Here is an 18,302-nt window from a genome sequence, read left to right as displayed (position 1 = left end):
TAATTATTAATAATTATAGCAATGGCTTATAAAAGAGCTTTGAATATATTAACTTAATTAAACCTCTAGTAGCCGTAGGAAGCAGGTACTGTCCTTATGGCCAGTGGAAGGTCAGAGAGGTTAGGTCACTGCCAGACTCAAACCCGGGCAGTCAGGCTCCCACACTCCTCCTCTAAATCCAATATTAATAGGAAGTGATAGAGGAGGTACCGGGAAGCATAATTGGAAACATGATTTTTTTTTCAAGATTTTATTGATTCATTTGAGAGAGAGAAAGAGAGAGAAAGGATGAGCAGGGGAGGGGCAGAAGGAGAGGGAGAAGAGAAGCAGACTCCCTGCTGAGCGGGGAGCCTGACATGGGGCCTGATCCCAGGACCCCGAGATCCTGACCTGACCTGAAGTCAGAGGCTTAACGAACTGAGCCACCCAGGCGCCCCAGAAACACGATTTTTTTTTTCTTTAAGCACATAGATCTGGTAGAAGTCACAGAACTAAAGAGTTACTAAATCTAAAAGTGGACCCAGAAGCTGGGTTTATTTAGGACACCAAAGTCAGCTTGTAAATGGAATGACCTTCCTCCTGGACAGGTTAAAAAGGTGGTCTTTCTATGAAGTTCCCTCAGCAAAAGCTGAAATGGCCTTCCCCAAGGGCCTCTCTTTACCTCTGGAGATCCATCACAATGTCCCCCAACCTGTCAGCAGCTACAAATATGGTCCACTGTATCCCTTACACAAGAAACCAAGGGCCTCTGGTCACCAGGCAGCCACTTTTCTTACTCCCAGGCCTCAATATGCTGGCAGCATGGGAAGGCCAGAAACCCATAACCTGAGGAATGGGTGGCAGATAATTTGTTATACGAGTCCAGGGGAACATGAGACGGCCATTTAAGTATTATGTAAGTCTTCACTTACTGATGTGGAAAAATGTCCAAGGAGTGTTAAGTCAAAAATCCAGGGTTAGACCATGCATAATGACTATTCATGTAAAACTGTGTTTACGTGTGTTGTACACCCAAGACAGACACAGAGAGAGAGGGACAGAGACAGAGAGAGAAAAGAGAATGCACATAAGCAAGAGCAAGCATAGAAAACACGCTTACCAAAATTCGCACAATGGTCATTAGGGGATTGCAGAATTTGAAGAACTCTCTCATACTTAAATTATTTTTTGCTTATTTGTATCATTCAAATGTTTATAATGAGTACATTAAGTTTCATAGCCAAAAAGACTATGCACAACAACATGGATGGACCTTGAAGGCTTTATGTTAAGTGAAATAAGTCAGACAGAGAAAGACAAATATGTACTCAATGATCTCACCCATACATGGAATTGAGAAAGAAAGAAAGAAAGAAAGAAAGAAAGAAAGAAAGAAAGAAAGAAAGAAAGAAAGAAAGAAAGAGAAAGAAAGAAAAGAAAGAAAGCAAGCAAGCCAAACTCATTGAAAAACAAATCAGACTTGCTGTTACCAGAGAGGGTAGGTAGGGTTGGAGGGGGAACTAAAGGAAGGAAAAATATATATATATACACACACACACACACACATATATAAAAACCTATATAAAAGCTGCCAGAGTGTTTTGGAAAGAGATCTTTTTCAGATATTTTACAAAGCCTGACTATTCACCATAAAAAAGAAAAGAACAACTCAGCAAACATGACACCAGACTGTAATGTTCTCCAAGTTTGTCTTACTCTCCAACTTCGAAGTACACTCAAGACCCACACAATATGTTAAATAGTATCTTCATCAAGACCAAAATGCCCCCAAAACAGCAAATAACTTAAATTTCTTCTGTTCAGCACTGTAATTAAACTTATTCTATAATAACACACATCTTGTAGATAATGCCCTGTAATGACCTAGTTATAATAGAGGACTTTTGCTGTCTTTAGGGAAAGCTGTGTTTCTCTAATTGTCATTTACCAAAAAGTGTAGAAAAACAATAGAGCCAGGCAGATAGAAATTCTGTCTGCCCAGCCACTCAATAACCTGCACTGAGTTAGGGACAAGCGCATGTGTGACACCCCTGAATGGAAAAGGTGATGACATTTCCAATCATGATAAGGTTCATTTATAAGACCTGGTGGCCTTAGCACACATTCAGTCACGTTTCTTCATACTGTGTAAACCTGGCACCAAAGAGCAACTGCCAGAACAGAAACTCCATTGGTGCACGCTCAGCTAGCAACATTGGTTCATAAAAATCACGTCTTTTCAAGTTACACTGAGCCAGAGATCAAGACTCCCTCAGGCCTTTCCATTAAGAAACACAATATAAAGTACAAATGGGGCCCTATTTTAGCAGGTTCCTGAAATGGAGCCAACCACTGGCTTCTCTTTGCAATCATTTATATAGATAAATTAATATTACCCTGACCAATCAACATTTTCCTGTGCTCATACTTTTTAGCAGCTGGCAGATCTATCTCCATTTTTTGTCAACAGCAGGGGTATTTTTTGGGGGGGTGGGCGGAGAAAGAGAGAGCAAGAGAGTGCCAGGGGGAGGAGGGGAGCAGAGGGAGAGAGAGAATATTATGCAGGCTCCATGCCCAGCGTGGAGCCTGATGCGGGGCTCAATCTCATGACCCTGAGATCATGACCTAAGCCGAAATCAAGAGTCAGACACTTAACAGACTGAGCCAACCAGGCATGCCAGGGGTACTCTCTACTATGTCTGCTTCTTGCCTCTTACTGAAATTTGGGATAACATAGCAAGCCCACCTCCATACTGTTGCAAGCGTGGGCTGCTGTGTGGGCCCCATTACATGGCGCATGGCAGTCTAGCTTTCCAGCCCCATGGGCTGCTGTGTTCCCAGCCTGTCTTCTCATCACTACTCACTGCCACAATAAGGACAGACACAGCCCATGTGTGCCACCTTCCGCAAAACCTGCTCCTGCCACAGCTTCCACGGCTACTTACTTCTCTTCTCCAGCACCACTTCTTTCTCTTACCTCTTCCCTTTTCTTTCTCCAGTCACTGCTCAGTATTGGGGCAAAGGACCAGACTTTTTATAAAGTTAGCCAAAAGAAAAGAAAGGCTTTCTTTACAAAGAAAGATCCTGAAGGTCAACTCAGGTCACTCCCCTGCTTGTCCTGCGCCTGGGGCTCCCCATCTCACTCACCTTAGTTAGAGAAAAATCCCAAGTCCTCAATGAGACCTACAAGCCCCACCTGGTCCTACCCTTTCCTCCCCCACACCCAACTCCTCCAACTCTATTGACTTCCATTAGATTCTCAAGCCTATTTATGACTCAGAACCTTTGCACTTACTGTTCCCTCTGTTTGGAACACTACTCCCATAAATAATCACCAAACTGTTCCCTGCTTAACACAGATCTTGACTCTAAACCCCTCTTCAGAAAGGCTTTCCCTGACCAGCTGTCTAGACCAGCATACACACCCCTATCAAGCTTCATTTTTCTATAATCATTACCTGAAATTATACATTTACTTGTTATTTGTTTATTGTCCATCTGCCCTAATAGAATGAAAATCTCATGAAACTGGAGCTTCATTTGGCACACAGCAAGTCCTCAGTATCTACATGTAGAATGACTTAAAAAATATATATACTAATATAGATAGAACTCAAAGAGTGGCAAATCCATTTATTAAAAGGGAAACCCTTACTTCCCTCAAATTAGATAAATCCTCAAAAATAACTCCCAAAGTCTTAAGTAGAACTTATAAAATGTCATGTAAGGTTTTCTCAATGACCTAGGATTATCAACACAAAAGTCAATGCCCTTGTGATATACATGGGTATGAGCAGAGATATGAGCAGTACTGTTTTGTGTGGGAACGTATCAGAATGCCTTTCCAGAACTACTTCCTCAGAAATATATGAGCCAGAATGAGATTCAGTCTCTAGGAACAGGGCAAATGATATCCAAGCTGGCCAATCAGAGTACCCCATCTCCTACAGGAATGGGTCCATGACCCAACTAAAGCCAATCAGCGTGGTCTCAGGACCTGGGGCCCTAGAGGGGCCACACTCTTCTCAAGGGTCACTAGCTTTCAGGGACCATCTCTCCTGCACCTGGCAGAGTCAGCCTGAAAATGAAGCAGAAGCACAGAAAAGAAACAAACACAGAACCAAGAGTGGAAACGAGTATTTTTCACCAAGAGGAAGGTCAGAAAAGAGAGTAGACGTGAGAATGGGTAAGTGTCCTGGACTCCACTTACATCCCCATCAAAAGTCAAACATACTTAAAGCCAAATGTTCCCCTAGAGTAGTTGTGTGCATCATTAAATTCCCCCCTTTTTAAGTTAGAGTTTCTGTCACTTGCAACCAAGTGTCCTGACTTATATAAATATGCTCAACATAAGCAGTATACCCTTGAACAGTGCAGGGACCCGGGGTGTCTACTCCCTGCATGTAACTTTTGACTCCCCCAAAACTTAACTCACAACAACCTACTGTTGACCAGAAGCCTCACCAATAACATAAACAATTAACACATATTTTGTATATATGTAATATGCACATGATATGCTGTATTCTTACAATAAAGTAAGCTAGAGAAAAGAAAATGTTATTAAGAAAATCATAAGGAAGATAAAATACATTTACAGTCCTGTACTGTTCTTATAAAAAAAAAAAATCCACATATAAGTGGACCCATGCAGTTCAAACCCGTTGTTCAAGGGTCAACTGTACTATCACTCCGGTGGAGCAGAATGATTTTAAAAAGAAAAAAAAAAAAATTCCCCAGTTGGTTAAACACACACGGGTGGTTGCCAGGGCCTGCAGGGAGGAGGGAATAAGAGACTGCTTAATAGGTACAGGGTTTTCTGTTGGAGTAATGAAAATGTTCTGGAACTAGATAGAGGTGTGATGACTGCACAGCACTGTAAATCTTCTAAATGCCACTCAATTGTTCACTTTAAAATGATTAATTTTACATTATGTGAAATTCACTTCAATAAACAAAATTTTAAACATGAAAACAATGCTGCAATGTGTTTCTTAATTGCCTTTAAGTATACCTATCATCATTTCCCAGAAAAGGAAATTAAGTCAAATGATATGTACATTTTTAAGACCATTAGCACATACCAACAAATTACTTTCCAGAGAGATCATACCAAATTAGAATCCTATCAAAGGTGTACTGGAACGCAAACACAGATAACCAGGAGGAATCATTAAGGGAAAAAACACACACAACAGCAACTTTGCTAAAATGTTAGATAAATACGTTTTTATTTGTAAGTTTATATATCCTAGGTAACTGAAGTGACATTTGTAACATTGGTTCTTGTCATTTCTTCATTTGTGACATATATATTATATTTTAAACATCTGTTCTAATTTTTCCTGTTAATATGTAGGAGCTCTCTATGTACTAAGGATATAACTATATCCTCTCCTATAAATTTCAAATATTTTTCCAGGTCATTATTTATTTTTTACTTCAGTTAAAATGATATGTCTGTTTGCGTGTATATTTATTTTAGGAGCAGGAAGAGAGGAATGGAACCATTCTCTCCAAAATAAATAGCTGCAATATGATACACACACACACACACACACACACACACACACACACACACGAAGATGAGGTGATATTTACTTCTACCCCGAAGTTCAGCATAAGCTCTACTACAACAAGCCTAACTAACCCAAACACATCCTTATCTTATCAGATATAAAATCCATGGAAAATAGAGGTCTACACTGTTTGTACCAGAAATATAACCGGACAGAACTAAAACACGTTAATCCCTTTAAAAAGTTGTAAAGAAGCAACATATGTCATCTGTTCCCCTCTCTTCCATGCTGTCTTAAAAATACTATCAAAGATTTCATTGAAAGAATTCTTACTAGTTAGAACCAGTCCTTTTGGGGGGATAGTGACTTAGTTTTGGTTTCTGTAGATTTAAAATTTTACAATAGTGTCTCTGCAATTTTGTTTCCACGAAAGAAGCCTCACCCAAACCTATCTTACCAACAGCCCTCTGGTCTGGCTGTCCCTCTCCCCCAACCTCTTTTCCCAACCTCTTCTCCCTTTTGTCCACACAAACAGTCCTTTCTTACAGTTGCTCCCTTGGGATCAGAGGGGTGGGTCTGATAATGAGTGCAAGTACACAAGGGAGAAGGTTAGGGGGCTCTTTCAGGAGATCTTAGTTCTGGGTCTCAAATCATTACTTTAATGATGGGAACATCTGGCTTGTGAAACAATCTTTGGGGCAGGAAGGCTTTTAGAAATTCTTCAAAACATCAGGTGGCTGCTACTCCCACACAGACTTACATCCGTCTATTTGGAAATCATATTTTGAGGTTTGTTTGCTGTTTTTTTTTTTATTATGTTATGTTAATCACCATACATTACATCACTAGTTTTTGATGTAGTGTTCCATGATTCATTGTTTGTGCATAACACCCAGTGCTCCATGCAGAACATGCCCTCTTTAATACCCATCACCAGGCTAACCCATCCTCCCACCCCCCTTCCCTCTAGAACCCTTATTAATAGTTATTTATGCTAGACTTGGATTGCAAGCTCGGCATCCCCAACACTGTGTATAGTGCCTGGCACATATTCTGTCTGGAAAAAAAATAAGTGCTAAATGAACAAGGGGACTCTGGAGCCAGCTGCCCAGGTTCAAATCCTGACTCTGTCACTTACCAGCTGTGTAACCTTGGACAAGATTCTTAACCCCTCTGTGTCTCATCTGTAAAATGAGGATAATAATATTACCTATCCCATTTGGGAGGACTACATAAATTAATTCATGTAAAAGCATTTCTGGCAGTGTTTGGCACATGGAAAGTGCTGATTAAATGCTAATTATTATGATTACAAATAAGGAAGTATGTTACCAAAAGGAATCAAGATGAATAAGAAGCTCTTCATATTCTCAATGTATTTATCAACTAGTAGGGGAGATCCAGCAGATACAAAGCAAAAGGCCATAAATGCCAAATGCAAAGTTCAAAATACTATGGGAATTCTGAGGAAATATCATTTCGGGGCAGAGGGATAAAGAAAGTTTATGTGGAAAATGTAGTGTGCTCATGCTGTCTCCTGGAAGGGTTTTAGATGGTAGGATGGGCAACACCTTCTGGGGAAAGGGATGGTGTGTCAGTCTGGGCTCCCTGAGAAGTAGATACCAAGACAGGATTACATGTAGGATATTTATTGGGAGAACTGCCTGTGAAGGCGAAAGGAGAGAGACCTGAGAAGGCAGGGAGAGGCTTCAACCACAGTGCAGGTCTGACCCCTGCGAAGGAGAGGGGGAAGGAAGGAGGGCTGTGAAGGAAGAGTCTCAGACTCCAACTCAGTCCTGAGAAGGTCTTGACCAACCCATGGGGAGTCCTCAAGCCAAAGTCACCCTTCAGAGGCATCTGGATCTTGCATGAGTGGACCACATTAGTATTCCTGCTTGCTCAGTAACTGCGAGGAGCCCAAGAAAAGCTTAGCTTTGGCTAAGAAGTGGTGGTGAATCCAGAGGGCAGCAGCCAGAGCCATCAGTCAGTCATGATCCCCACAGCAGAGACCTGAGTGGCACATTCTCATGGCTCCCAGAATTGGGCACAAACAATGTCACTAGTACCTATGTGTCCCTGAAACCATGGTTGAAGTTCAGCGAATATGTGCCATCACTTAAAATCAAACACAAGATACTATCAAAGGGCTCCTTATCTTTTAAAGATAAACCACAGTTGCAATAGCGAAATTACTTATTTACTGTTAAAAATTACAATTACTTTTAAAATACTTTTCAGATGTGGTTTCAGTTTCTAAAACAATATAAAAGACATAAAAATGGTTATGAAATATCGCTTTTGTAAAAATAACTGTTAAAAATTTGAAATGGGCATTCAGAACTAAGTCAGAAACAAAGCTTGACGAAGAATCTAAAAGGTAAGTCCTTTCTGAACTGGTAGCTTAAGGCAGCATATTGATCCAATGAGAATATGAGAAAACATTTTGCAAAAGTGCAAGGTGCCACACGAATATGTACACTCATGTTACATCTTATGTGAGGTTATGTCGCATTCAAGGCGAAAATGGAGATCAAAATTACCCCTAACCACGAGAGCCACACCCAGTAGGACAGATGGTCCCACAGTTGAGAGGCACGAAGGAAAGAAGACCACTGAGAACACAGCACTTCCCTGGGCCCCCTGCTGCCACTCTGGGACACATGGTCACCAAGTGGAAGGCCAGACAATATGTGCACTACCTGAACTGTCCTCGTTTTATATATATATATATATATATATATATATATATATATATATGCATTTCCTGGCTTCTGGCCAAGTACTGAATGCGTAAGTTAAATGCATTTATGAGATCGCTCCCCAAAAGAACAAGTCTTACAGATTACAGTATTTCCTTTATTTTCAGGGGATGCATGGCACAGGAGAGGGAACAAGACATCCTCAGTCCCTATCACTACACCAGCAAGAAAACTGGCTCAGCAATTGACTCTACCTCTTACCTTCGCAGAGAAAACAGAAGCCATAGTGTGAGAGCTCCCCCCACATCTAGGACCCCATTCTTACTTCCTCCCTGTGGCCTTAGAGGAAGTGGTGTCCCTCTTGTCAAGCCTGATTTCCTGCCCCACGCTCTTGATCCCACTGAAGACCCACCTTTCTCCATTTGTATTCCGTTTCTCTGCACTGTTTCTTCAATTTTGCTCTTTTATTAGCTCCTTCTTCTACATATATAAACTTAAGTTTTCTCAGCTCTTAAAAAATATAAAAAGCATATCCACACATACGGACCCACCCACCCGTCGTTGATCTGGGGTCCCCCCCCTTTCTGGCATATTAATCTGTATTCTTTCCATTTCCAGACCCAGAAATATGACTCAAGCTAGCTAAAGCAAAAACAGGGTGTTACTGGCACCTGCAACCGAGAAGCTCAGGGGTGGAGATGGCACAGACACGGTGAACCTCTCGGCTCACACAGGGTCCAATGCGTTCGTCTCACCCTCCATCTCTCTGCCCTGCTTCCGTCTGATTATGAATTCAATTTGAGGTAAGTTCCCTCCACACTGGGGAAAGATGAACGCTGGCAGCCCATGCTACACCCTCAGGGTTTGCAATCCAGAAGGATGGGAGCTCTCACTCTCCTGGCACTCCTGTTTCAAATCTCAGGGACTCTGAGACTCTTGGGCCATTTACCAAGGGGACACATCACATTTGGCTCCTATTCTCTCCTTAGGTCTTCCTGGTTCCCAACATCTACCCCCACCACAGGATAAAAGCCACTGTACACTTAACTCCATGGTGGCCACACCATTACCTTGACACAAGTTCCTCTCTCTGCAGTCCCCTCATCCCTGACTTGTCCACCAGGAAAACCTCTTATTCGTCATTCCAAACCCACCACAGAGCGCATCTCCCTCAGGAAGCACTGGCGACCTCTCCAAGAGGCCTCTCTGCCGTGCCTCCTCTGCACCAACTCACCCACTTCATCAAGACACTAACACCTTCACAGGAAATGTAGTTGTTTACGTGTCTACCGCTCCTATTAAACCATAGGCTCTGGGCTTCTGCCTTATTAATACCTGAATACACAGCCCTCCTGAGCAGACAGACAGACACAGACACACACACGCACTCACTCATACACTCTTGAAAAAAATGTCTGTGGAACTGAAATTTTTTTAAAATCTGAAGACAGCATAGTTGTCTACCACATTTATATATTATTAATTTTACAGTACAATAACATATTCCTCCTTTTTTTTTTTAAGATTTTATTTATTTGACACAGAGAGACACAGCGAGAGAGGGAACACAAGCAGGGGATGTAGGAGAGGGAGAAGCAGGCTTCCCGCGGAGCAGGGAGCCCGATGAGGGCCTCGATCCCAGGACCCCGGGATCATGACCTGAGCCGAAGGCTGACGCTTAACGACTGAGCCACCCAGGTGCCCCAACATATTCCTCCTTTAAAACATAATTTAAAAACTTAAATTGAATCAATTTGCTATTTTGGAAGTCAATTTTTTAAAAACAATTCCCTACAATTTTATCTATGGAAAGATCAGTACTCTAAACACCCAGTAAAAGTATTTATGCCCAATTGCAAGTAAAGCACTTACAAACAAAATAAAAATACAAATTATAAAAAGTTACGTCAAAATATTCTGGAACTACCAATTAGCTCTCTTCCCAGAATAAAAGGAAGAAGTCAGTTGTCTCAAACAAAACATCTGAGCTCGATCGGACTTTTCTCTTAGGTTCACCCTTCTCTCATCAGGAGTCCAGACATCCCTGAGCCTTAGAGCCAGGGATTGGTGTATGTGTGATACACATATCTGTGTCCAAAGTTCACCTTACGTGCCAGAGGTTACAGATATAAAACGTGAGTAACTGATGAAAAATTAGCAAAAGGAGCATTACGGCAAAATGACTTTGCTTCAAACAAGGCTGAATGAGAGAGACAAAACTAAGACTGCCTGAGGAGCCTGAAATTACACCTCGGCTCTGCTCTGGTTGTAGAATGTCCTTTGACACTAATGTCCATGCAAATATTTTACCACCTGCTAGATCCGCCGAGGGTACAGAGAGGCCAATGAACAGGAAAACACAAAAGGAGTCTTTTTGTCTTCTGCCATGCTGAAATCAAATATAGCCTCAAGTCTCCCTAAGAATCTAGTAAAGATAGACCAGGCAGAGAGCAGCACAAGTCAAAGCATCATTTTTGGGAGACATGCAAAAACCATCAGGCTTTTGTTTATATGTTAACATTCACTGTGGTGGGGTAAATATATTTTCTGATATATAAATATACTTTTGAGTCAGATAACTAGCAGAGGCATAACATGGGCTTATAATCAGGAATCCCAGCTCTGCCACTTATCAACTAGGTGCTGACAGACGAGTAGTTAAGCTTCCTGAGCCTCAGTTTCTTCATCTACAGGTTGAAAGTAGGAACACTACCTGCATCAGAGGTTTGTGGGCAGATCTGATGGAACCATGATGACAATAAACAACCATACCATAGCTTTCTATCCTCTTATTAAGTTCCAGACCCTATGTCCAACAACCTCCTAGACATTTCCACTTGGATCTTGCTCTTTTCTCAAACTCAACACCCCTAACACCAAATTCATCTTCCCCTATCATTAGCCAGGATCTCCTCCTAACTCCTCTGGCCCTATCCCTGACACTCCCATTCTCCAAAATGCCTACTGCCAATTTTAAAATTACACAAATGTGTTTACTGCTAGTCAGACTACAGTGGAAATGGTAGCCTCGATCCTTGCTGCTAGCAGGCTCATTGGGAGCAACACTTGCACAGCGAATCGAGTCATAAACGTGTTCAAACCCAGCAATTTGACTTCACTGGAATCTGTCCTAAGGAAATAACACAAAATATAGAAAAAGCTGCTTCCCAAGATGTTTAGAACAGTATTATTTATATCAGAGAAAAAGAGAAAGCGAGAGAGAGAGAAAGGAAGGAAACAATTTAATCATCCAGGAAATAGTAAGCTAACTTACAGTACACAGTTTCAACAAATGTTTGTAGTTAATAAAAATGAGAGGGAAAAAAAATGAGAGGAAAATGCTAATAATAAAATAAGTTTAAATGGTAACATTTAAAACTGTAAGTGAACTTGTCCCTACATAAAGTAACAGATACTTAAAAGGAAATATACCAAAATGTTCCATTTCACTCTGTCAGTCTCAGCATTTGTGAGAGACTCTTCTCTCCTCTCTGGTTCCAGATATTTGGCCCAAGCCCGGATGTTACTTGATTTGCTTTGACTATGGCCTCTTATCCCAGATCTCTTCTCCTTCAGACTGATCACTCCTTGCCTGGCTTCTACAAACCTGTTTCATTACTTCACTTGACAATCACTAGTTCTTGCTGCATTGGTCCTTCGAAATCCCACCCCTCCTCTCCATTCACAAAGCATCTTATTTCAGACCCTTACCATTTGTCTCTTCCTTTGCTGCCAGCAGTGTCATCCCTCCCATCACCCTCCAATCCATTTTCCTGGCCCTGCTGACAGGCAGGCAGCTCTCAAATCTTATCATTTGACCTACTAAGAGTTCTTCAAGCAGGCCCTCTCACCTGCAAGGTAAGATACGAGCTTCAACTCAGACAAACAAGACTTTTTCTGATCTGGCCCCCAAACTGCCTCAAGCTTCTGCCAGTCAGGCCACCACTCCTCTCCCCCCACCAAGATCCTCCAGTCCAACTCACTGTCCTGTCTCTACCCCTGGCCTACATAGCACTCCAGTCACGCATCTGACAGTGCGAACACCCTCAGGACAAGAATTCTAGCACTCCATCTCATGACCAACATCACCCTGTGACTCCCTCACTGGACAGGAGGAAGGAGCAGGCTGGCGTTCCTCACCTTTCTACATCATTGCCATGTGTATTTCCACTACCAGCTCCCATTTCCCCTTGCCTGGAACTGCCTTCCCGCTGCCCTTCCCAAATTCTAACCTTGCTCTGCCCAGTATGCAGGCACTAGCCACATACAGCTACTGAGCTCTTAAAATGCAGCTAGTTTGAAATGAGACATGCTATAAATGTACAATACACACTGGATTTCAAAGACTTGGTATGAAAACCAGAATGTAAAAAATATTAATATTTTATACCCATTACCTGTTGATTACAGATTAGATCTGCGGGATTATATAAAATGTATTATTAACATTAATTTCACCTGTTTCTTTTTACTTTTTTAAATGTGGCTACTAGAAAATTTTAAGTTACACATGTGGCTCAGTAGTCTAGCCATCCTTCAGGGACCAGCATGAGTAAAACCTCCTTCAAGATGCCCTTCTGTTTGTGCCACTCTTAATGATCTTTTTTGACCCCTTGAAATCCTATAATGGAGTCCAACATATAAGCCACTATCTAATTACATACCTACTATATGCTTACTATTACATCAATTCTTCTTGCTATATCAATACTATTTCTATATGGGGATTTGTAGTAGGTACTCAACTTTTGATTAAACATGGAATCTTTGCTGGAGCAAGATAGCAATACACAGAATTTTTTGGTTTCTGTTTTGTTTTGTTTACTCATTTACTCTCCCATTGATGATTTCAACAATAGAGGGAGAACTGGAAGTCAGGGGACCTAAGAGCTCTTTGTTCTACCTGCAATTAACACAATACACATAGGCCATTTAGTCCATGGCTTGGCCCCGTGTAAGGTCTATCTGGGCCTCAGTCTCCCACCTTGTAAAATAAAGTCAATAATAACAGGCCAATCTACAATATGCAGCCAGATTAAAGTAGCTAAGCAAGTTCTAACTGGAGCCATTACCATGAATGAGAAATACTCCATTTTCCACAGTTCATTGTGTGTCTCTCAGCCAGTTGTCTTAAACACAGACTAATTTTTATAAAGAGAGAACAAATTCACAGCAATTATCAAAATATAAAGGGTGGTGTGGGAAAACACTTATCAAAATACTTGTCCTATCCTATTAATAATGGGAGGCAAGTAATGGGAGAGGAAATTGTTACATGCCTGCTGCAAACTGAAGTAGTTTATACATTATACTCCCAATAACCTTTACAAGGTAGACATTACCATACCCATTTGACAGAGTAAAGAAGGTTCAAAGACAGTCTAAGTAACCAGCCAAAGTGATGTAGCCACAGGCTGCAAATCCAGATCAATGGTATCATCTTTGTATGTAAAAAAGAACATCTTTATTATCGCTTGAAGACAAAATATGTGAAAAGCAAGAGTATTACATAAATATGCAAATGAAAATACAACAATAATGTCCATTCATTTCCCTCAAGTAGTTTTCTTGATCTTGGCTAATTCCTGTCTTTCAGATCAAGGGGCCATTTTTTCTAAGTAGATTTTTTCTTTTTTTTTTTCCTAAGTAGACTTTTTCTTAAAGTAGCAAATAGGGTATATGATGTGCTAGGAACTAGTACATTAATGTACCGTGTTTCTTTAAAGTCTTTAAACCACAGTTGTTAGCGAAAGTTTACGTTAGACATTGTGACTAGAATTCTTCAGACACATTTACAAAAATGTAGTCCTTATGGATAAAGATTGCAGCAATAAAGTACACTGGGTCATTCCACAAATAAATGCATCCACAAAAAACAACCTAATATCAAAGAACCTATGTTACAAAACTGAGGTCATAATGAGCTCAATGAAATGAAAAAAGAAAGTTCCTCAAAATAAGATACTGCACCTTAAAGTGAAACCACAATTACACAGCCTTGAAAACGAACTACTTTCTCAGAATGCTAACAATATACTGTGAATCTCTAAGAAGCCGAACTCATCTAGGTTTAATTGATTCTGCCTTTACAAAATGTAGCCAACTTAATCCTGCAGACTTGGACAGAACCAAAGTTCAAATTCTCTACCACAGAAAAAGTCCCAGAGTATCAAATGCTTTAAAATACTGTTCAACTTTCCTTTATCAAAAATGTCCCAGCAGTAGGTGTTAATCAGTCACTACGAAGAACTCCACAATGCAACCTGTGTGTGCACGAGATTTTACTACAGGGAGGAGACAGTTCAGTTTACCAAGGACACCACACTTTCAAAAGTCTTGAGAACTAATCCTTCTTAACAGTAAGTAATTAATTTACATTTCATTCCAAACTGAACAAGATAGTGTAAATCTCAAGGAATCCGAGACTGTGAATAACTTCACTTGGCGAAACCAGGTGTGTGTGTGTGTTTCCTCAGAGGTACTTCACAGGGTATAAATAGAAATAATTAGCAACTTTTAATCTCATAAACAAGATCTTTATTTAAAATTCTCACATATAAAATGAATTCTTTTATGTCATATTTCCTCAAGTGACAGACACATTAAGACTATGTGTCCTATATCAGGTGTTTTTTCCTCATTTTAAGAATAAAAAAGACATCTAGAAGAAACAAGGTGTCCTTTTCTCAGCCCCCCAAAACACTACAGACAGCACAGGTGTTTGGTCCTAAACAAAAGTTAAGACTAAGTAAGGAAGAAAATAGAAAACAAAACAAAGCCTAGCAAAGCAGCTAGAGATCACGTGCAGCAGGTGACAGGAAGCCTTGTGGACACTTCACAGCCACAAGGATGAGCTTCATCGCAGGTCAACTGCAGGCCCCCCTGGGCTCCACAGAACCTCCACCCAGCAGTCCATAAAAACGAAAGAAGGCAAATAACTATCACTGTCATCCTGGCAATGAAGAAGCAGCAGCCTCCTTGAACCCAGGAAAGCCACCCTCCCTCCAACAGACAGGAGGAGCCCCCTTCACACCAAGGACACAAAGAAACCCAAGCAGCCAGGCCCAATAAAAATAAAAATAAAAAGAGGAGCATGGGAAGAGAGATGACAGCTAAATTAAATAGGAGCGTTCCGAGGCTCAGTCTATTTGAAGACTCCGACTCAAAAGTAAAAATAAAATTTAAGGGAAGGGGGCCCACAAGAGATGACATTTCAATTAAATCTGTGCTGGAAACACTTGGAGACTCAGTCTACTTAGGGTGTCAGAGTCAAAAATTAAAATTAAAAAACGAGAGGAGAGGTGACAGTTCAATGTGTATGTGTGTGCGAGGAGCACCTGGAGTGCAGGATTCGCTGGGGAGGGGAGAGGCACGGCTCCGCCGACCTCGAGGTGACCGGGTGCGAATCTGGGGTAAGTTTACAAACTGGGCGACAGGGCAGAGCCCGAGGGCCAGAGTGCCCGCTGTCGGGGAACAATGCTGGGCCCCGGAAAGGAGGGTCTCACGCCACCTCCACCCCCCCACCCCCCACGCCACGCCGTCGGCATCCCAGCCGCGACCCTCGTCCGGCCCACGTCGGGGCAGGTGCCCACGAGCCCGGCTCCCCAGCGCGCGCCTCACCCAGCAGCGCCCGCAGGTGCTTCAGGCGCGTCAGCACGTCCTTCTTGGGGTCCAGCACCTTCTGGGTGGACTTCTTCACATCTCCATGGCTCCTTCGGGAGAACATCCCGCCGCGGTAAACCCGGGCCCCGCCGGCGGGGCAGGAGGCGCCTGCGCCGCGCGAATCACCGCATAGGGTCCGGGACGGCGCGTGTCGCGCGGGCCACTCGCCGCCCCCCGCCGGGCCGCCACCGCTGCCGCCGCCGCTTCAGCTGTGGCTCCAGGAAGGAGGGGCGGGCCGGGTACGGCGAAGGGCGGGGCAGGAAGGCGGTGTCGACGCGGATCGACCGCCCCGCCCCGCGGGAGGTGCCGGCCGGCCCTTCGGGCGCGGCGCACGCGCATGCGATTTGAACCCACTTCGCGGGGGCGCGCCCGGAGCGCCGAGTCGGCACAGCGAATCACGAAGAAGCTTGGAGCTTGCACACGCTGTACTACAAGTCCCTGAATGCACTGCGACAGAGCCCTCCAGTCAGGTTGGCGTGTCTTAGGCACGATGGGAGTCAACGGGCTGGGTCTGAGCACGTTCTTCCTCCTCACCCGGCTGAACGCCTCAAGGCCTCTAGGGAAGTGTAGTTCTCCCGGGGGCGAGGCGCTGTGACTTACCTTTCCTGGGTCCCCAAGCCGCTGGACAGCATCGGCCCGCCCCCTCCCCAGAGGGGCCCAGGGCTCCCAAAGCTTCACTGCTTGGTCGGTACTATCAACCCAGTTTCCTCTAGTGCAACGTGAACCACAAGAACATCTCAGTAAGAAAAATTTCAAGGCTTTTAAAATGCAAACTATTTTTCGTTTTGACTTCTAGATTCACACCAAGGAGGGAGTCGAAGTCCCTTTGACTAAACTAAAATCAGAGCTCCCAATTTCACACTAAAATGAATGGCTTTGGTAGCAGGAAGGGCATCCCTAGACTCTGGGTGAGGAGTCCAGCCAGTCCCCCTTGGTTCCTGAGATCCAACTTCACTTGGGGTATGAGGTTGCCTTGCCAGAGGGTTCCTCAGGATCTTGTCTCTTGCCTTGTAGGAAGTGCACGTTCTCTGTGTTGTGCAAGGCCGCATAGCAATCCAGTAGCAGAACCAGAAATAGAACCTGAGGGACCTGACTCTCAGGCTGGTATGCGTTTTAAGGCTAGGTGCCTGTAACTTGGAGCAAAACTTTGAGATGGAAAATGGCCTGGAGATGTCTTACAAGAGATCTGTAGGATTTTTTTACTGGCATCTGGATCCTTTGATGCTCCAAATTTTGACAACATTAAGCTGGCTGTTTAAAATCATGTGCTTTCCATCCAATTGGGACAACACAACTTTTTCTCATTTGGGGGAACCTGTAACTTGGGGGAAAAGCCAGAGATTTACATAGCTTTATATTCTTATAACAAGCATGATGTTTGACCTCTAGAAGCACTCACTAAATGTTTGTTAAATAAAATGGAATAAAAGCTAAAATAGTCCTATTTATCTCATCCAGGCCTGCAAAAACATATCTTCTAGTTGTTAGAGCCTATTTTTAGAGTTGTCAAAATAGCATTGATAGAACTAGGACATATTCATGCAAAGGAATATTATTCAGCTCTAAAAAGGAATGGACTACTAATAAACCCAATAACATGGATGAATCTCAGATCCAGATATGAAAGCCCCACACTCAAGATGATGCCAGCCTGGGTCTTTTGAGATGACATCTCAAAAAGGGCCACAAACCCTCCAAGACTGTTGCAAGAGAGAAATAGCTTTTTCTTTTAAGGCATTTTGAGTGCCTTTTTCACAGTACTTAGCCTGTACCTAGTTACACATAGTATGTCACAGTATTCACTGCCCCATCCCTTTAGAAGAAGATACCTTTGATTGAAAAAAATAGGATGCACTTGTCTTAGGAAATTCAAATTGTCTATCACACAGCAACCTGTCATTGTCATCAAACAATTATTGAGGACCTGCTATGTGCAAGGCATGAATCTAAACCTTGGAGATAAAGAGATGTATTAGATGTGGTCTCCTGTCCTCAAAGTCTTCCAATCAAGTTGAGGGGGTTTAGTTTAGTTTAGTTTAGTTTAGTTTAGTTTAGTTTAGTTTAGTCCCTTTGACTAAACTAAAATCAGAGCTCCAATTTCACACTAAAATGTGTTGTCAATAAATAGGGAGAGGGACAGAGGGCGAAGGAGAAGCAGACTTCCTGCTGAGCGGGGATCCCCTTGCAATCTCCATGCAGGGCTTCATTCAAGGCCCTGGGATCAGGACCTGAACTGAAGGCAGACGTTTAACCAACTGAGCCACCAAGCGCCTCTGGGTGGACTTTTTTTAAAAAAAGAAAAGAATGTAAGAGCCCTCAGGTGGTTAAGACCGTTTCTTGGTAACCAATGGGGAACCTGAGCTGAACTGGGTATGTGTTTCAAGATTGAACCAGGGAAGAGCACAGGGCTTTAGAGCTTTATAATTTCCTCCATACACCACTT

The 18,302-nt window shown here is 42.6% G+C and overlaps 1 protein-coding gene across 11 annotated transcripts in view; it reads right to left on the bottom strand.

The window, feature by feature from the left end:
• Nucleotides 1-16,097, bottom strand: part of RALGAPA2 (Ral GTPase activating protein catalytic subunit alpha 2) — a 327,287-nt gene extending 311,190 nt beyond the window's left edge. For 10 of the 11 annotated variants that reach the window (XR_010405762.1, XM_064572731.1, XM_064572744.1 and 7 more), the window contains exon 1: nt 15,818-16,097. Coding sequence is in view for 10 of the 11 variants with exons in the window: in XM_064572731.1 (XP_064428801.1) it covers nt 15,818-15,923 (106 nt within the window). In the remaining variant the exon portion in view is untranslated. The remainder of the gene's footprint in view (nt 1-15,817) is intronic. The other variant, XM_064572740.1, reaches the window with a different exon arrangement.
• Between the last annotated feature and the right edge of the window lie 2,205 nt (nt 16,098-18,302).

Source organism: Mirounga angustirostris, unplaced genomic scaffold (assembly GCF_029215605.1).
Source record: "Mirounga angustirostris isolate CCGP_5_RB_7025 unplaced genomic scaffold, mMirAng1.0.hap1 SCAF_10, whole genome shotgun sequence".
Classification (NCBI taxonomy): domain Eukaryota; kingdom Metazoa; phylum Chordata; class Mammalia; order Carnivora; family Phocidae; genus Mirounga; species Mirounga angustirostris.
This window is presented reverse-complemented; position numbering and strand designations above follow the sequence as displayed.